A 21,542-nucleotide genomic window follows, 5' to 3' on the forward strand; every position below is an offset into this window, starting at 1 on the left:
ACACATAGACACTGCTCCACAGACAACACATACATACAACACACCTACAAACACACATCACATATTCACACAAATTCAGATACACACATATATACACCACACACAGACACTGCTCTACAGACAACACACACATACAACAAACACCACACAACACACAAATACACATCACATATTCACACAAATGCAGATACACACATACATACACCACACACAAAGACACTGCTCCACACATAATACACACACATACAATACATACACCACACACACAGACACTGCTCTACACACAATACACACATATAACACACACAAACTACACAACACACATCACATATTCACATATTTACAAATGCACAAACACACAACCCACAAATATACATTACACATACACACATATGCAGGTACACACACACGATACTGTTCCACACACAACACAAGCATACAACACACACAAACTGCACACCACACACCACACACACATATAAATATACACACATTACACATTCACATACTCACAAAAGCAGATACACACACATACACCACACACACAGACACTACTCTACATACAACACACATATATAATACGCACAAACCACACACCATACACACACATAATACATACACATACACACAAACCAGGCATTTGTACTCACAGATCACACACAAACACAGATACAGATACAACAAATGCACAGATACTGCAACACATATCACAATGTGCATACAATATACATATACAATGCAGGCACCACGCCACACTTACCTTACAACAAAACATATAACAGACATGCACACACACACACACACATATACACATACACACATATACTTACAAATGAAGAAAAGGAAGGAGGAAGGGAGAGTGGAAGGAAAGGACAAAGGGAAGGAGAGAAAAGCCACAGAAAAATCTTAGACTCAAGTAAGGACTATCTGAGAATGTCTTAATAGAGAGCACTTAAAACAGGGCAGAACTGGGTAGAAGGGTGTGATTCAGCAGCAAGTGAGGTACTGGGTTCAACCACCCACACCACAAAAAGTAATAAGTAAAAAGGATTCTGCTTTCAAAAGAGATACAGCAGAAACAAAGAGAAATAATTCTCAAGTAAGGTTTTTTTTTTTTCAAGATATTGATTGGAATTACAGTTCTCTGTATTGGAAGTGAAAATCAAATCACCATCCTTATTTAAGGTGATTTTACTACATTTGTAATACACAGTTTATTTAAGGCCATTTTTACTTTATTTGTAATACACAGTTTCTTTAAGGTGATTTTGCTACATTTATAATACATAGTTTATTTAAGGTGATTTTACTTATAATTGTAATACACCATTTTCCTACCTGAATTCTGTGAATAAAACACTCACAGGTAGCTAACTGTAAGAGGATCACTTATGTATTTTGGTTTGGGGGTTTTTCAAGACAGGGTTTGTCTATGTAACAGCCGTGCTGTCCTGGAACTAGCTCTGTTGACCAGGCTGGCCTCGAACTCACAGCAATACACCTGCCTCTGTCTCCAGAATTTGGGAATTAAAGGCATGAGCCACCACCTCTACGCCAGCAAGATCACTTTTAAATGCAAACTGACTCCACTGTTCCCGCTTTAAAAGGAATCACATAGAAATAATAATAAAAAAAATACACTGCTAAATTCTTTGTTGTGACCACCTCCTGCTACCAAAGGGATTCGATTTGATTAGTCTCTTTGTAGTCACTAATATTTTTCACAAAGGAAGAAAAAGACCAAATGTCTCAGGTTTTGCGTGAATGCTTTTTAGCTATCTTTGAATCAGGAAGTTGGTTTTCTTCAGTACACTGCTGATTATTCTAACATGTTAAAGCAACCCAACGTTGATGCTCACGGACCTATTTAATACTGAATGAGGTAATACAGTCTGGGCTACTCACAGATTCCCTCGCAACTTCATAGAAAGCCGAACGCATTTGAAATGAGAAGGTCCGAGTTCAGCTAACAGGTTCTGGATCTGATCATTTGTAACCAATTTCCACCGAAATTCATTGAGGTTTGGGAGCAAGAATTCCATATGGAAAACTTAAGGCTGGCCTAGTTTTGAATGGAGTTTAAACTTACAGAAAGAAGCTATTTCAGTGCTCACTAGATACGGGACTCAACAAATACTGTTTATGATGTTAGCCTCACTCTTCCAGGGTAGAAGAGTTTGAGTCTGCAGTGTGATGGGAGACACATTTAACTGCTGTGACAATCAGCTTTGTCATCACAGTGACCTGGACACAGATACGCCTTTTCATGCTCTATCCATCCTGGCCCCTTTCGCTGCCTCTGGAGGGCTTTTGAACTTGGACTTGACACCTCTTGAATTTATGCTTTCCCTAAATGTAGAGTGCTGTTCTTTTCACAGTTTTAGCCTGAGTAAGAAGTCCAAGCCCCACTTAGATTAAGGAGAATGTACTGAGGCCTTAGAAAAATCAATGTTTGGTTTTGACCTTTTTTTTCTTTTGTTTTTATGAGACTGAGCTAAACACCCCAAAGTGGCACATAATAGCTCTAGAGGTAGGAAGAAAACACCCTTCCTTTTTTTTTTTTTTTTTTTTTGTTACTGTGAAAAGCCCACAGGTTCTTTTGTGGACATCCAGTATAGAGAAACGCTCTCAAAAGCCATCTTTTTCTTCTTAATAACTTTAGAAGAGGCAGCATTCAGAAAAGATGACCTGAGTCAGCCTCAGAAACAACCAAAATGGCCATATTCTCTGTTTACTACACACACACACACACACACACACACATATTTGTTGAAATAGGGAATCCTTTATAGCAACCAAATGTATTTAAAGGTCATTGCCTCTCAAATTCCACAACAAAGAATTTATAAAAATTCTCGGGTGAGAAACAATGAGAAATAATCATTATGACATCATGGAGAAAGAGGTAAAAGGATGATGAGGAACAGAGAAGATGTCTGAAATTCTGAACACCATGGTAAGCAGTGTGACACATCCAAAAACACCGGTGTCAGACACCAATGACGTTCAAGGCATTTCTGCCACTAAATACCCTAGTCACTTGAGCTTATAGGCTCAATAAGAAATCTCCACCAATATTAGCCAAGGAGAAATGGAATTTACTCACTTAAGGTACTTAGACTATGTGTTTTTGTCCCAGGCATTATGGGAATAGAAGAACGCAACATCTCTAGCCTGTGAACAAACATACATTCTGGTGGTGGGGGCTGGGAGGACAGAATGTAATACAGTTTACACAACTCTGATCTGAAACATGACCTGAACAATGAAAAACTTCTTTTCCTTCTACAACAAAAATTTCATGAAAATAGTTACTATTTAATTAAAAGTTTAGGAGGACACAATATTTCAAGATACAGAGATTAAAGCATATTCTCCTTTGAGATCCAGCTCACTGTAATCCTAAAACTTAATTCAGTTTCTTCCAACAATTGTACAATATATAGACAATGTTCTGTTTGGATATTTGACATAAAATATTTAGAGCAATAAAGTCTGTATTTATAAAAACTCATAAATAGTGTACTCTGCAAGTACCAACATTGTATTTCTCATGATAAATCAAACACTCACACTGACAACGCTGCCTACCTTGCACTGTCAGAGTGGCTGATGCTTCAGCTTTCCCAACCATATTTTCTGCAACACAAGTGTATGATCCCATGTCACCAGCCATCACCTTCCGAATTTTCAAAGTATGATCATCTCGGATTTCATATCTGATGATATAATAAAAGAAAGTCATGCAGTTTTCTTCTTGGATAACAACACCATTACAGTTATGCACCTATATCTAGCAAACAAGTCACATGCAGCCATCCTTCAGTAAAGTGTAAAACATGGCATTCCTGTAAATGAATTCATTTTCTAAAAGAACGACTGTCATTGATTTCCTCTAGCTACTGTGCTCAAATTAAAGCTAACTGGCATGGGACCTTTCATTAAGTCGCAAATATACGGGTTTTCTACTTTTTAACCTTTTAAATTCCAACAAGACGTGTATAACGCAGTAGATACTATTTTGTAGATGTGAAAACTGAGGCATTAGAAGATGAGGAGGCCACTTGGCCTTGCTCCTCAAATGCTTAGTGGTAACACTGGCACTGAAAGCAGGCATGCCATCCAATGGCTCAGTTCTCTTTCAACTTATCTCCATTCAGGAGCGTTAGCTTCGTTCGTCTCCTAGATCAAAACCAAAACTTGCCTCTCCTCTGTTAAGACCACAGCAATAGCCTGGCCTCTGTCCTTAACAGGGCAGCATCTATTGTTAGGGTTTATTCCTGAACATTAACCCTGTCTATCCTAACCTTTTGGGGCCCAGTGATGCTAGCAATGTGAGCTGCAACTCTTTACCACATGAATGCCCTCATATTTGGTCACAGTATCTCCAGTCTGACATCACATGATTGCTTACCAAACACTGTGAGCATAAGCTATGCTAAACTTTCCCACCACATCTCTGCCTCTGCTGCAATAGTCCTTATCTCTCCTTTCTTTATATGTATAATAATATAATATACAATACAATGTAATATAATAATATATGCATATATGTATATAGGGGTATAGGCAGATATATGCACATGCATATATTTAAGCCCTTGCATATGGTTCATTTTCCTTTAAGAAATTTCTCCTAGTTTCTACCTATCTATGTGACAAAAGAGCTTGACAATGTTGTTGGGTATCTCTTCATGCCTGTATTCTTTCTTAAGTTCCTTAAGCATAGACTGTTCACCCCTACAATGCTACAATGCGACTCTTAATGAAGTCCCGGTGCTGATGATTGAATGAGTACCTGAGAGACAACAGTGTGGTGACAATACCAGACTGTTACTCCATTACTGTCGCATCAGCAGTGCTCCCTGATTCTTAGAGCTCTCTTCCTCTCCTAGTTAAGGACTGGAAAGACATCAAGAAATCCTGACTTGTATGCTGTAGGAATTCCTACCACCAGTAGCCTTTAAGTTAACCGTTTACTTGGGCGTGGCCTCTTATACTATACATGGTGATGAAAAGCACATGTCTGTTCTCTTTCCCCACTACTGGATTCGGTTTCTGTTCCCTGAATGAGCAGAGGACTGTGATCTGTGAGTCTACCCCTAAATAAATAACCATCTATTATACTCAATTCTGAGCTAGTGCAGGATTTCTTTTAAGCATCCTTCTTCACTTCTAGCCATTCCAGGTTACACTCCACTGAGGAGAAAGGAAGTCCACTTTTTAATTAGCTCACAGTTACATGTTTACTGCTGTGCCCTTTTCCCTTTCCCACACACTCCTTTGGAAAAAGTTGCATTACATTTGGCTGAGCAGAAGAGAAATCTGTTTAAGGAACACTGTAGGTACAAGCTATGGTCAGAGAACCATGCTTCTGAAAGCCTCAGGAACAAGATTTTAATGATCTCCAGGGCTCCATCCTGACATTGGCCACAGACTCTAGATGTTCTTGTGATATAAATACATCACGATAAGTGTATTATAAATTAGTGATACTATGAATCCAAGAGTCATTTGATATACCTGATTTTCCATATCCTAAGTTTGCAACACAGTATACTACAGAGTACTGTTTAGTACTGTTTTGTTGTTTTGTTGTTTGTTTGTTTGTCTGTTTCTCCTCTGATCATGGGAACTGGGGCTCATTGCTACAGTCCTGGATGGCTGCATCTCATACCGTATGCCCTGGAAAAGGTCATAATCTGAAGTATGGGTTTTCAGCAGTTTCTTGAACTAAAAGCTGCAAGTGATGCTATCAGAAGTAAGGACGATGGCACAGACAAAGGACACATGTGGCCTGATTCGAAAGGGAAATTTCAAACCGATGCATCACATTGCTAAAGCCCGAGACGTACCTGGATTTGGGCAGCTCTCCATCATCTTTCCTCCATCGAACCGTAGGCACGGGGTCTCCTCGGGCCTCACATTTAAATTCTGCACTGTCATCCACAGTTACTGCCAAATTACTGGGTCTCTTCACAAACGACGGTCTCTCTAGAAGATGAATGAATCGAAAAACACTTAGGATGTTCAGTAAGGACAGATTTCCATTTATTCCGCACAGCTGCCCACTTCTGTAGGCCTTTCACGGTGTTTCGGGTTTATGCTAATCTCCCATCTTTGGCTGTTTTATCTCAAGCTGCTTTGCGGAATCCTTCTCACCCCTCCTCTTTCCTGCAAATACTGGTTCACTGGTCTTTCTTTCTCCCATATACTTTGATTAAAGTTGATATTTCTCCTTTTTATAAGCAAAATGATAATGATGCCTATGTTCTACTGGAATTAGATGAAATTAGATAAAAATACACTCACCTAAAACGGTCAGCTCTGCCACTTCACTTTCGCGTTCTCCCACCATGTTGGTACCAACACAGACGTACTTGCCAGCATCGCTCTTGCGGGTATAAGTGATCATGAGCTTTCCTCCTCGTATCTTCAAAAAACCAAAACCATCGAAACGGATCTTACTAAAATGCTTTTAACTGATAACACAGTGGAGAACCTCATAAATAAAAATTACTTTCTATCCAAATAAATCAAACCATGATTGATCAAAACAGCTGGCATGTACAATTTGCTGTATTTATTAGCAGTATCCTCAAAGAAACTTAATTTCAAATACACAAGATAAAAGAAGAAAAACTTTATTTACATATACATCTGGCAAAGTCTCGCGACTCAAGCTAAGTGTTAATTTACATTTTAAATTGACTAACATCTTTCACATTTTATCTAGATACCAATAACAATAGCAACAACAGAAGACTTACAAATTCATGGACTGAATAATTGACCACTGCGTGAAAAGAGGTTGAGGAAGAAAGTAAAGACTTTCCGATATTGAATGATAATGAATACCAACACAGCAAAACTTATGGGACATGTGAAGGTTGTCCTAAGAGGCAAGTTCATAGCACTGAGTGCCTACATAAAAAAGGGAGAGATCTCATAACAGTAACTTAACAGCATATTAGAAAGCTCTAGAACAAAAAGAAGAAATTATGCTCAGAAGGAATATACGGAAAGAAAAAAATTAAACTTAGCTGAAATCAATAAAAGAGAGAAAAAAATCAATGAAAGAAAGAGTTGGTTCTTGGGAAAACTCAGTAAGATTGGCAAACCCTTATTCAAATTAACAGAAAGGCAGAGAGAGAGAGAGAGAGAGAGAGAGAGAGAGAGAGAGAGAGAGAGAGAGAGAGAGAGGGAGGGAGGGAGGGAGGGAGGGAGGGAGGGAGGGAGGGAGGGACAGACAGACAGAGACAGAGAATACCCAAATTAACAAAATCAGAAATGAAAATGAGGTCATAACAGCAGACACCAGGAAAATTCAGAGAATCATAAAGACATAACTTTAAAAATCTGTACTTCACCAAATTGAAAAACTTAAAAATATGGATAATTGTCTATATTCATATCACTTATAAAAGTTAAATCAAAATCAGATAATCAATTTAAACAGACCTATAACCCCAACTGAAATAGAAGCAGTGATTAAAAGTGCCCCCCAAAAAACAACATGGTCAAATGTCTTTAATGCATATAGGAAATAGGATGGTAAGGGATAGAATATGAGAGAAACAGCTAAAATCAAGGGAAATTTTATGATTAGTAGAGAAATATAATACATACTCTCCTAAATATATACATATATTAATGCTCCTAAAATATATACATAAATGAAAGTAACATAAATAAAATTGTCAAATAAGGGGGTTGGGAGACAGAGCCTGAAATTGATATCTCTTATCTGAAATTGATATCTCTTATCACTAAATGAAGCTTCCAGTACTTGGAATGGGTTACAATGAACTAAGTTGTTGGCCAAAGGGTTCACATGGGCATCCCTAACCCAGGCGGTTGCCAAGACTATAGGTTGCTCTCCACAAACCAGATTCAAGGCCCTATTGCTGAAGACCACACCTACCCAACATCAGACATGGGTATGTTGAGCTGGTGCCTACACAGAGCCTTTACACCTATGTTCCAGTGTCTTTGGTCCTCTGCAAATTACCAGGAAGAAATATAAACACAAATCCAGCTACAAACCTGCCTATCATAATGTCCTGACTGCAAGTTATGCTAGTCAATAATAGCACAAAGTTCACGGGAGTAACTGACATATATACAGATATATGCATAGTCATACAATTTCACAAAAGTATCTTTTAACATATGCTCCGCAACCTGCATTTTTAACTAAATGAGATTGTGTTTTTCCATTTTAGTTGTTTAACAAACCATACACAAACAGATATTCAGTATCAATTTGGTTATATGGCTTTACTACAAAATACTCTCAAATTATTCCCTTGTGGAAAAACATTTCAACATTTTCATGATTCCCTTTAAGAATCAGCTTCCAAATTACCACTCTTGCATTATGGCTGAAAAAAAAAAAAAAAAGAAGAAGAAGAAAAGGAAAAAAAAGGAAAGAAAAAGAGCAACAACAAACTACGAAATTCAATAATAGAACCAAATGAAAGCCAAACCCAACTTTAGTTCCTAATAATGTTTATAGTTCATAATGCTAAGTACTTTGTTTTCTGTATGGTGTGTATGCTTGTATGTGTACATATATGCAGCATGTTCTTGACTATCACCATGCTATGAAAACGATAAGGCAAATTTTATAATTTCTTTACTTTTCAAGAAAGGGAACAGAGGTCCAGAAAAACATAATCCTTCCTCCCACCTGTTTCTACTCTGTCAATCAAGGTATTTCTTAACTATACTTTTAAAAGCAGGGCATCTTGACTGTGAACTATGAGGTGAAGGAGCCTCTAATTACTCATAAGGGCCTTAGAATCTGACAAAATATTCAAGAAAAAGTAACATTTTCGTGGGATAAAATGAATTTGTCCAGTAAGCAAGTAGGAACAGGCCTGAGATTTTTGGCAGTGTCTGTCTCTTTGACTTTGTGAGGGGCACTGTGGACAGCAAATATACAATTTTAACTCATTATCATAATTACTATTTAGTAAATTTGTATTTAATAAACTTGAGTTCTTGAGCGTGAGCACCAGAAGGACATCATAAAATGATGATCCTCCTGAGAAGATATACTGAAATACGTGCACAAGCAAGGCTAAAGTTGAGGGAGCAGATTCATTTCTACACAAAGGAGAACAAAACCCTCCCTTGCTGAAATGAAAGCACTGAGGTACACACTCTGTGTGCCTGGCTGTTGAGTCTGTTGCTGTGGACAACATATGGGGACCTTCCTCTTATGCCCAAGAGTCTAACTTGAACTGACCTTGCATACTTAGGAAAGGAGCTCATTTTAGAAGACATAACACAAACAATATTAGATTAATAACCGACAAACAGAGGAAACCAACAAATGCCTTCAGCATTCCTTTTGATCAGAAAGTCAATGAGTCAGTGTGCTTATCTACAACAAATAGAAGACCTTGAGACTAACTTTAAAATGCAGATAATGTAGGAAAATGAGAGCTCGAGGATGATAACCTATAAGTAGTTTCCAAACTCAGAGATTTATTGCTACAGCTTTCATACCATGTAGTGTTTATTTACTTTTACAATTTTTAAATGCTTGGGAATGTAGCATCCTAAATCAACTTGAGTTTGTACACATGGGACATCAATTAACATTATGCATTACAGCCTGCTGTTATTCTATTTTGAAAGATTACATACAAATGGAGAAGGAGGGGAAATAAAGTAACAAAAAATATGGGGGAGATGCTGGGAAAGTCTCAGCCATGGAATAATTCCAACTGTGAGAGAATGGGAGGGAACAATCGCCGAGGTCAAACAACACTGGAAGAGAGCTGGAAGAGCCGAGAGAATTTCTGTTAATACGCCTTATGTGCGTAATTCCAACCACAGTACGTTCGTTTATCCTGAAACATAGTTTACAACTGAGTAAAGCAGGAGACCTGCTTTGTTGCCATATTTGATATCTCAGTACTGAGTATTAATAGAGAAACCGTTCCTCTCTTATAAACATGGACTTTATAGACTTTTCTTTAAAAAAAAAAAAGCATTAAATTAAAGGTAAGTAAATTTAAGCCTTTCTAGGTTTCCATCAATTCCTCCCAAATGATGATTTTCAGTGGGGACGATCATCATGCTGGCTCACTGGGTACTGCTGGAGTATCTGGAGACTGACATGGTTGACAGAAGCAGCGGCAAGGAGCCACATCAGTGGTAACTGGAGGAGACAGGCCAAAGGCCTTGCAAACGCCCCTGGCTCCTACAGTACTCAATCATTCTCCACCTCAGAGAATTACTCATTCCAAAACGCCAATGTTGCTGAAATTAAGAAGCCTCGCCCTAATTTCCTAGCTGTGAGCAAAGTATAAATACCAGCTTAAAACCAGGAAAGGAAACAGGACACAAAATGAGGTGATAGCAGAACTATTTATTCGAACTTTTTAAGAATTCTGAGATTTCACAGATGGCTGTAAAAACCTCTCCAATATATAACCGTCAATCCCCAGCAACAAAACCCTACTGTTATGACTGCATTAAAAACAAATATATCTTCTTGTTTTGTTCTTGAGATAGGGTCTCATTATGTAGCCCGGGCCTCGAATTCACTATACAGACCAGAATGGCCTAGCACTCAGAGAGATCTGCCTGCCTCTGCCTCTGCCTCCCAAGAGCACCTGCTCAACAATGCATTTTATACTGGCTGGAAAGAAAGTCTAAAGTTGTCAAAATAGACTATGCATAGGTGAAAATATCACTTGGAGTAAAGACGAAAAATGTCAACAAGGGGCCAGCAATAAAACAGAAGAATGCAAGAGTGAAAAAAAAATGGAAGAACAATACAAGCTTTCATTTTCACAAGTTAAGTCAATGTTGATATTACAGCAATGGCTATATTGAGATGGAGCGATGGGAAATTCACAATTCTATTCTCTCTGACCACACGAACGGAAACTACAGCATTTTCAAAAGAAAGGGAGACGAATCTGTACAGTACTGTCACCTCGATTAAATCAACATACTAGAAGTCACTTCTGTCCTCAGTCTCCATTTTGTGTTGTCACATACTAACACTCTACGTGTACACTGAGTTCCTACGTGGAGCACTATGGTTTCCTTTCCAACAGTTTCAAAAAATGACATTTCCTCTCTCTCTAAACAGAGAGGAAAAACATGGCCAACACCCACAAAACACAGTAACTGTGAACAGAGCACTATTTAAAACAAGCTCAGATATGCTTCTTGGCAGGTCTCTTCCGACAGCTGGATTTGACAGCCAAATTGTAAGCCTATCAAAAACTAGTTTGTATAATGAACAGACACAATGTTAAACAGTGAACTGCAGCAGAGAGACTTCAATTAACATAATCCTGGGAAGGGGTGCTGCCGAACTTGCTAAGCTCTCAGACAATATGCTGGCATCTCTCCTCCGTCAAAAAACGCAAGGCAGGGTCGGACTTCCTCATTACCATGCACCTTGGCAGTCCACAGCAGCAACCACATTAGACATCCCCATTTCCATAAGCCCTAGACAGTGCTTTGGGGTGGGGGGCTCGGTTATGTACGTACTTAATGAAATCAAAGCAAAAAGAGAGGTCCTGGAGGCCTGTTTCCTTTGCAGGAAGGAGACAGAAGGGGAGAGAAGAGGTGTTAAAATTTTTTAAAATCTCAAATCTCTTTAAACTTGATATTTTTCTTTGGAATAGCCTCCAACTTATAAAAGATGGTGTTTGAGAGATATTAAGGTAAGGAAACCCTCCATATTACATTAATACACTAGGAGCTTTCTCTAAGAGAAACTAGACATGATTGTTTTCCTTGGGGGAGGGATCGGCTCCAAGCACTTAATGATTTCAATGGAACAGAAGGCAATCTCTTTTTCTAACTCCTTTATCTTCGTGGAACTGTCTCTGTTGAGTGACAATATAGACTATGTCACATGTAAGAACCATTTTCTCCGCCAAAAGCAAAGACAATAGTTTTATACCTTTACGGAAACACAATCACAGTAAGCGTTTTTATTTGTAGTATGGGGGGAAGAAAAGCTAATAATCTCTGCATTCATAGGAACATGTTTCTAAGAATGGAAGGAAGGAAGGGAGAAAAGGAGGGAGGGAGAAAATTAAGGAGGCTATTTTGGTCTGTCTATTCTATGGGTAGACAGTTTAACCCGCAGTCAGTTTTTTTTTCCAATCAGAAATAAAGATGAACTCAACATGAACTCCTCGCTACGCCTTCATTTTCTACCCTGAAGCAAGTCAGATGATTTGCAGTGTCTGTTACACAGGATTTTTTTTTTTAAAGACATCACCTCCTCAACATTCTCCATACACCTCTCAGTTAACTGCCTAAGCCAACTGGGGCTAATTAACTAGTGTGGCTACGCAAAATCTTCTCTGCTTTTAATTACATTAACTTAATGTGACTTGAATTCAACAGACCAAAAACCGAAACCACTAATTATATTAAGGGCTTCAAAGTTGATTTCAAATTGCTAACCAGCAAACTGTCCTATAATTTATTCCAATTCCTTTAATAGATTTTTGCATTCAAAAAACCTGTGTCCTTTAAAAATACCATCTAAGAAACAGATTTGAACAAAGGAAGAAAATACTGCCATAGAATGCTAACACAGAAAGGTATTTGAAACAATACATATAGGATGCACATAAATCCCCTGACATCATTGAGAAATTGTGCAGTGCTTCATTTTCACAGATTTTGAGAAGACCAAAAGCTTGGAAATACTCAATGAATGTCAAAGTCTTGCTAAGTGTGATGAGCACAGAAAGGAGAATTCTCTAATGTACCTGGGCTTAGAGGTGATTTTTCCTTATAAAAAGTGTCTTTCTCATGAAATTATTTTTAGGTTATAATGAAAAGTAGTTGAGAAGTTTTAGATGTCAGTATCATTCTTCAATGATTTCCCACTAACTACTTGAGCAGGATATCCCTACAGGATGAGCTGTCAATTCTGCTTAGATCCTTTAACTATAGACTGGAACAAGTTGTTGTAAGCGACAGAGATATCCACCATGTCACCTGTCATGACAATGAGATGCAGGTAACCAAGATGGCCAGTTATTCACAGTCCTGAGACACCTTGGAGACATTTATAGGATATTTGTTTGTTTGATTGATTTTGTTTTTTGAGACAAAGTTTCACTGTGAAATAGTCCTGGCTGTCCTGGAACTTGCTCTGTGGACCAGGCTGGTCTCGAACTCACAAGGATCCACCTGCTTCTGCTTTTCAAGTGCTGGTATTAAAGGCGTGTGCCCGACTTAATAAATATTTTTCAAAGTATTTGTTGTTTTCTTTGGTGAGTGTATGAGGCACATAGATACACGTGGAAGACAGAGAAACCACATGCATAGTTGAAGAGGGGTGCTCATCTTGGAAGCATTTCTTTTAGCCTGCTGAGGCATCTTCCTGCTTTGCAGAAACAGACTCAAAAGACTACCCAAGACTTCTTTCAACAAGAACACATGAAGAATAGTTACACCCACTGCAGCTCCCGCCCCTGCCCACACCAAGCATCTCGTCTCTAAAAAATAGTACCAAATCAATCACAGAAACAATAATAAAATATAAATTAAAAAAATACTTTCTTTTAACATGGAATATAGAAAGGAGGGAAAAAGAATTATATCTTTCAGTGGGTGTATATAAGTAATTTTAAGCATTAATGTTGGCCAGCTCAGAGGAAAGCATTCTTATCATCTAGCCCAAACTAGGGCATTTGTTAAAGACAATGCTAGGAGCATTGGCTCTATCCAATCACAGTCTGGTAATCAAGCTAGTGAGTGGCAGGGCAGCCTAGGCAACACATGTAGACCTTACCTGAAAACAATAATAAAAAATACAATAGTAATCTTAGGTCACTGCATACTAAAATAAAAAAGTAATGGTAGCATAATTCTACTGTACAAATGAGAAAGGACTGGATAAGTATTCCAAAATGTTTCATAGAAATAAAACAATTAGAATTAATTGAAGACATTTTAGGCAATCCTGCTCCCATAGAGTATCAAAGAACATAAAAATAGTTCTTTTGTGGCCATTTTTCTTATTCAGATCCTGCTCTTGAACAGATCCTGTTCAGGAAAATCAGTTTAAATCAGGATGACAAAATCTCTTTAGTAATTATTATTTAATATTCTATAACAGCAATTTATACTTTTGAACATACACACTACTTACTACCTTTCTCTTTGAAGCTTAAATTTAAGAGTTATTACCAAAAATTTATTTTTCCTGATAATTCAAGAATTATCAATTGTCAACTCAAAAGCACTGAAAGAACTACTGCCACAATTCCATCAATTTCTCTTGAATATAAGATACACTTCAAGAATTAATTTGTATAGAGTCTACTTACAAACAAGACTTTCAAGGCTATTTGTGCCAGTGACAGAAGGATCTCACAAAGATCTCAAATCTCAAGTGTTTAGATTACCAGCAACAATAAACTAGAGCCAGCCACATCACAGTCCTTGAACTAGCAAAGTTAACTTACTTTCTAGTTTTCAGAAAACTATTACATCAGATTCATGAAAAGCAACAACAACAGCAGCAGCAACAAAAACCTTTTCCTTTCTCCTTGTGGCTATTTCAATCTGGGACATAAGAGCCTGACACAGGAATCAGAGGAGGAGACTGAGGAAGAAGAGGAGAATGGGGGCGGGGAGATGAACTGTTTAAAATATTTCCCACTGAGGCTTTCTGATTAAGAGAAACTCCAGTTCCACGTGGCCGAGAAAGGGTTTGTAGATAAAGTTGTGGTATACTCCTGACCAGACACAAAAGGGAACAGCTGTGCCCTGAGTAGTATCAAAGGAAGATAATGGATGAAAACTAATTATCAATCATATTTTATTTTGCTGTAGGGTATAAAAGAAATCAAACCAGCCAGATTTTAACCTCATCATAAAAAAGTATTCAAGTTGATAGTACAAACTATTCATCTTTATTTTACTAATTCATTGGCATCGTCTATTTCATTTTTTCACAGCCTAGTTAAAGTGTAAATAGTGCTCCCAGGAATTGCACACACATACAAAATAAACTTTCATAACAAAAGGCCTGGCAACAGCATATACATCGCACAGAAAATATGAGAACAAACTGGAAGCAATCACATCATCTTTCTATATTTAATCTCCTGACATAAGAAGGATAGCGTTCCAAAGAGGGTGGGGGGAGAACATAACGTGTAAATCTTCAGATTATTCTCTTCAGAGAAGAATTAGGGAAAGCGGGCAATTAAGATCTTTTCACTGTGTGTCCTATATTTGCCCAAGCTACAGACATACAAGAGCACATGATCCAATTTCATTTGTTTGCTGGTACACTTTACAACGCCGTTTGAAAACCAACATGATTTCAGCCAGGAGTTTAAACACACTTGATCGTCGGAGAGAAGCAACAAGAGACTCAAGCAGAAAAAGCAATTATCCCAGTGGGAGCACGTGGCTCTCCACACAGCTTGGGGGACTGCCAGCTGAGAACACAGGCCAGGGAGAATTCTGTCTAGGACTGTGGCAGCTGCGGTGCTAGGCGACTTCCGGCTCGAACAAAACTTCCCAGCTTCCTCCCGGCAGTTTAGAAATTGGTAGCGGGCTGCTTGGCGGCAGCAGAAGTGCACCTATGATAATTTGATGACAGACTTCAACTAGGCTAGCTAATTGCAGGCAAGGGGGAGGCACCCTGCGGAGACACCGTTAAGTAGAGGGGAGAGGATGATTTTCCTTGTGAGGGATAAATTACCTTCCGACATAGTGCAAGTATTACCCCCAGAGAACCTACCTATTCATGAAGCTTTATTTTAACAAGGGAAAAAAAGTAGAAACATGGGCTTCTTAATGCCTACCTAGTTTGCTTGCTTAAGTGGGGCCCAAAGACGAAATGAAGACTTGAATTTGGCATTTTCTCTTGCAAACCCATTTTCTTGGGCCACCACACTATGGAATCCAGAGCAATCAAGGGAGAGAGTCTGCTCTAATTTACAATATTCCAAACTTCAGCCAGCAACTGCGGCCTGCGGGCGAAATGGAAAGCACTTTGACCCAGCATAGGCTTTTAGCTGATTTCCAAGGTGTCTGATTCTCAAGCCACTTAGACTAGACCCCCAAAGTGAATCCTGCAAAATGTAAGCAATTTAAAGAGTGGTCTTTGTCATAAAGGAGCCTTAGCAAGCTGTCCTCTAAAAGCAAGGGAGCTGATAGGCTTTTACCTCTATGAAAATTCTAGGCAGATTATATAGTAGTGTTGGGCTTGGATATGAAAAATTAATTTAGCCCACAGCTATTAAACTTAATGTATTATTTCCTTCACAGGTCTCATGAAACAATGTCCTGCTGTTTTAAAGGGAAAAACAAAGTCTTATGGGCAATTTTCACTCTCCTTCAAAACCAGGTTTGCTGTTTATCACCTCAGCCAGCCATCTGGCTGTAATTCTGAATTTACATGTAGTCACTGCTAAGACTGCCTGAAATAAAAGTCTACAGAGGAATTATGACTATGCTCTAGAAATAAAGATGACAAATGTTCATAGTATTTGAGAAGAGAAAAGCTCATTTTCAAACTCTTGGCTCTTTTGAGTTACAAGGACACCAGCTGAAAATACTTCCCCAACAGTAAATCCGTGTTTTTCTCTCTCTGCCTTCTTAGGGTTCCTTGTTCTCTACACTGCGAGGATTTCCTTCATCACCAAATACTTTGCTAAGATGATGCCTTTTCCAGAGACTCGGTGTCATTTGTAACATTACCCTGGAAATTTAAATTCACTTACATTCTGAACACAGAGACCCAGGGCAGAGACAATCACCGTGGGGTACAGCACGAATTCTTGGACATAGAAACACAGTGACCAGGTTTACTTTACAAAAAGAGATTTTTCGTTTGTGAATATAAAAGAGCACCAGAAGTATCTAATATTACTACCTCAGACTCTTTACAAGTGTAAACATGTTTGTTAAAGCTGCAGGTTGAGGAAAGGTCTCCTCTATCGCTGGTGGCGTTTTCATCTCAGGAAAAAAAAAAAAAAAAAAAAAACAAGAGAAACTTGCAAGTAAGCAGCTTAGTTAACTAAATCATTCATCAGAAGACTGAGCCCATCAGACTACAAGTATAAATTCAAAACCCAAACAGCCAATTTCTCCCTTCTCTTGTCCTGAACACGATACTATGCTAGCATGTATCTCCTTAATTTGACAGTTCTGAACACCTCAATAATGGAGGCACACAGCACTAGAAGACAAATCACTCCTATATCCCTCAATGTTATGTACATTAATACACACACACACATCTAAATGCATATCCGTATGAAATATGATTATTTACCCACGTTGGGGCTGTAATCATTTTGGAACACAGAGATTGCAGGAGAGGTCAAAATCAGCCTTCAGCCGGAACATTAGCCAGCTACACCTTGAGAAGCACTGATGAACTCATGATTCCTAACGAGTAAAAATAAGTGCTTCCCATGAACTTCTATTTCTACAGTGATCTATGAAAACAAAACAAAAGACAAAATTACTTATTTAAAAAATATTTTAAAAAATCATTCGGGTTTGCATCAAAGGCATATCCTTGCAATCATATGCAGTTCAGTTCCATGGCCAAGACAAAAACACACTGAAGAGAAATGCATTGCAAAGCATCAAGGGAGGATAGATTGCGATAATGGATCTGATGATTGTGCCTAACCTCAGCCCAGCCAGTCAGTGGGAGCTACCATTGCTCTTGACCTATGTCTAAATTATACTGTTAGAACTTGGAGTTGGAAATCAGAATTTTGTGAATCCTGGGTTGCTTCCAGAAAAAAAAAAAAATGGTCACCAGGAGCTTTAGCATTACCAAGTGGTTGTGCCAGGAGTCAGTGGGATAAACAAAGAAATGCGGTCCAAGGGCTGTGCCAGTATGTTAGACTCAGTTGCTCCTTTCAGCGGGGTCAGTTTTAAACTGCCCGAGTGGGAAAGCCAGCCCAAAGGCCCTTAACCATCTCGTTGTCATCAGGATAAATGTGCATGTATACAGCACATATGAATGTGGATGGCTCTCTTGCTCCCAGCTAAGTGTGAGTTTATTATTACAGCATCGTTAGAGTTATTATTACAGCATATTGATGCCCTGCTGCAATGACGATGGGCTAATCCCATATGATCTTTGCAAGCATGGTGCAGGGTACTGTAGAGTGGTTGGATGTATCTGGCTCAGAGAAGAATGACACCAGGAAGGTTAAAAGGAACATAAGCAATAATGGATTCCTTTATCCAGTCAAGGAGATGACGTTCCATTATTTTCAACCAGTTCTATATAAATTGGGCTCAACTGCTCTTGAGAATTTTCCCATACGAGTGGATTTTAACCTGAGCCTGTGTCTAACACGGTCACCCTTCTAAGCTTCATAAGCACCTACAGTTTTTAAGATTTAAGAAGAGAAATCCTGTACCATCTGGTAGTAATTCTGTTAATGTACACCAGATTATTTTACAAGTGTATGATTTATCATATTATCAAATTCTTTGGTTTTAAGGAGATAAAAGCTGAAGAGGTCAGACAACCAATCACTATTTACTTTAAGCAAGTGGCCCTTTAAACAAAGAAAATGCATAAATAGCATTAAGGGACCTCAGCTGAGGCATCAAAATCAAAATTATTCTTACCAGAGAATCTTTCCATAAAAGTGGTGGTGTGGATATCATGGAGAAATAAAGTTAACTTTGGCCAAGCATAAATAATGAAAAGGAAATCCCAGACCCTTTAAAAGGTTCAGATGAAAAGTAATTTAAACCTGAATGGCTTCAAATGTTTCTTTGATTTCTGCATTTGGGACCTCTTTTAAAGAAAGAAGGCCTTGTACAATCAGTGAACTTTGGAATGTTCTACTTTAAAAGGAAGGTTGCAATTCATTTTGTTTGAGGTAAACAGAAAGAAACAAAATGCCGCCTGGCCATCACGCGCAATCACAGAGAAGTGACAGGCGGAGCAAAAGGCCTAAACACAAAGGCTTTACCCACCCCACGCTGATAGCAATGAACTCTTCCAATTCCAAGATAAGATTTATAGGCAACGCTTTCAAGTAAATACGAAGCTACTTTTTTTTTTTTTTTAAAGAAACATTTCACTGGAGATTAATAGAACATTGAAAATAAAATAAACGGGTCAGAACACCATCCTTGAACCCACAAAAGATTGTGTCGTCTTTAATTTGGCAAGCGACTTCGACCTATAATTAAACAAAATGCTCCCAGACCCCAGCGGAATTCCACTAGTCCACCGCCATGTGGAGAGACTTCAGGCGCCGATCGGGTATATGGAAGTGCTGAGTGAGACCTGGAGGAACTGAAGTTGCGGGAGCATGCAAACCCTGGTCGCAGAAAACGGGAGGGCAACTGCTTTTGTGCCTCTGCTTTCTGGGTTAGGACAGCAGGCTGACCACAAATTTCTGCCACTCGAACGCCCTCGGGCTACCTGGGTCCATTCTGTACAGCTGCCCTCTTTGGGGTAGATGCAGCTCTCCTCGCTGATCACTTGAACTAGGAAGTCTCACTTTTGCAGGAAGACTGGAAGAATTTCTGGGAGCCTTCCTCCTTTGATCCACTCTTACAGGAGGATTGAGAATGCTAATTCGAGGCACATGGTGGCTAGATTAGGGCAGCTCAGTGAGTCAGGCCTCTGTGTTGTCTAACATTCTGGAAACAACATTTGGGTGGGCCTGGCTTTTTCAGAAAAAAAATTGTAATAGTAAAAACTGTTTTAGAGGAGACCAATTTGGAAAAACCAAATAACCAGAAGTGCAGAATGTTCTCAAGGGATTTAATAGAATATTAAAATCAAAACAGGATAAAATATCAATCTGTCACCATATCCAAACTGCATGGGATTATATAGGCTGAGCACATATGTGAGGTCATTTATGCACCCGGAAGTCTAACACATTACTCAGAGTACCCAGGAGAACTACATAACATTACCCAAATTGCTAAAGATTACTTGTTAACCCAGAAATCCACTGTCTGGCAATCTGGGTTTGCCCCATTACCTCCGCATCTGAACACAGTTGCGAGTCTCTGTGGTGTTTGATCTGTAGGGATTTTCCAAGGAATGATAACTTGGTGTCTTAAATGATCAGAACAAAAATGGTCAGACAGACTATACAATATCAAGTGCACTGATATTATACGTCATATAAGACGTAAAATTGATAGAACTTACGAACCGATGGAACAGGGTATGCTACGGTTTCACAAATATTTGTTTCTTTTTTTAATCATCTAAATACTGTATTCTACAAGTTGTTTTAATTTATCAAGTTGAACTCTTCCAATCCCTCACCATTCACAAGTTCTCTCTCCGACTGATCTTAAAGTCACAATTGACGATGGCCTTGAACTGCCAATTTTCCTACCTCGACTTCCCAGTACTGATATTGCAGGCATGAGACACCATACCTTGCTCGTATAGTACCTGAGATCAAACCCATGGCCACCTAGATGCTAGGAAAGCAGTTTATCCTATAAGCTACCCACCTTCCCAGCCCCTCACCACTCATTAGTACAAATTGAACAGGAACTGCAAACCAAGACAGTCTGCTATATAATAACTTACAGTGAGTGTTGTCATCCACCTTAAAGTCTTGCACCTCCCTTGCTTTTATCTTCATTCATTCTATACCTTTTGCTTCTTCCTCTGTCTTCCTTTCCCTGTTCCCTTCCCTCCTCTACCCTAGCCTCCCTCCTTCCTCCTTTGTCACCCTTCTTTCCTTCCCCTTAGCTTCTCATTTATCTTTCCTCTCCTCTCTGCTCCCCTCCCCTCTCCTCTTCTCACTATCAAGGACCTAATCTACAGCCATATGATTGCCATGTAAGTACAATATCAGCGAATATATCCCCAGTCAAAGCAGACTGGGCACATTAGTATAATTTGATTCACAAAAAGATCATCGTAAATAGGGAAAATAGTATTATTAAGGTTAGTACAAAAAACTATTGTGGGTTTGAACTGTAAATTTTAAATCACTGCAACTAGGTTCAAACACATCTTTATTAATCAAATAGGAACCACTATAATCAATACATTTTTATAATGGAGAAATAATTAATCCCATAAAGCTGTCAATTAGAGTTAACCATTACTAGCTCCTACCAAAAGACAGACACAGGAACACAGGCATTCACTCCAGATGCATCAGATAGAAGGGACAAGTACATATGAATGAGAATTTACAACATATCTAAGGAGAATGCTTGATACAAGGGACAAGACCTGAAAAAGAAATCTAATGTATACATTTCAGGTAGGATTTTACAGAAGGCTCCTCTGAAGAAACTGCGTCAGAGATTTGAGAGCTCAGCAGTTATAGAACATGCAGCATAAGCCTCACGACCAGGGTTCAAGTTATAACCCAAATGAAAGCATACGCAATGGTTCATTCTCTAATCTTGGTATTTCTTTGGTAAAATGGGCTGAGGCAGGAAGAGCGGCCAGTACTGTTGCAGGCCTATAAGTGTGCAATAAAGAGTAACATGAGCTCCGCCCACACAAGGGGAAGGTGAGAAGCAAAACTGAAGTCTTCTAACTT

General features: G+C 38.8%; 1 protein-coding gene across 9 annotated transcripts in view; it reads right to left on the bottom strand.

Moving 5' to 3' along the window:
- The window catches only part of Robo1 (roundabout guidance receptor 1), a 374,498-nt gene that overhangs the window by 107,008 nt on the left and 245,948 nt on the right, over window positions 1-21,542 (bottom strand). For 8 of the 9 annotated variants that reach the window (XM_038345986.1, XM_038345985.1, XM_038345990.1 and 5 more), the window contains exons 4-6: window positions 6,313-6,433; window positions 5,856-5,994; window positions 3,592-3,719 (exon numbers count right to left, since the gene is read on the bottom strand). In XM_038345986.1, the coding sequence (XP_038201914.1) occupies window positions 3,592-3,719; window positions 5,856-5,994; window positions 6,313-6,433 (388 nt within the window). Of the gene's footprint in view, window positions 1-3,591; window positions 3,720-5,855; window positions 5,995-6,312; window positions 6,434-18,624; window positions 18,714-21,542 lie in introns of those variants that run through there. The other variant, XM_038345991.1, reaches the window with a different exon arrangement.

This window comes from Arvicola amphibius, chromosome 10, assembly GCF_903992535.2.
Source record: "Arvicola amphibius chromosome 10, mArvAmp1.2, whole genome shotgun sequence".
Lineage (NCBI taxonomy): Eukaryota > Metazoa > Chordata > Mammalia > Rodentia > Cricetidae > Arvicola > Arvicola amphibius.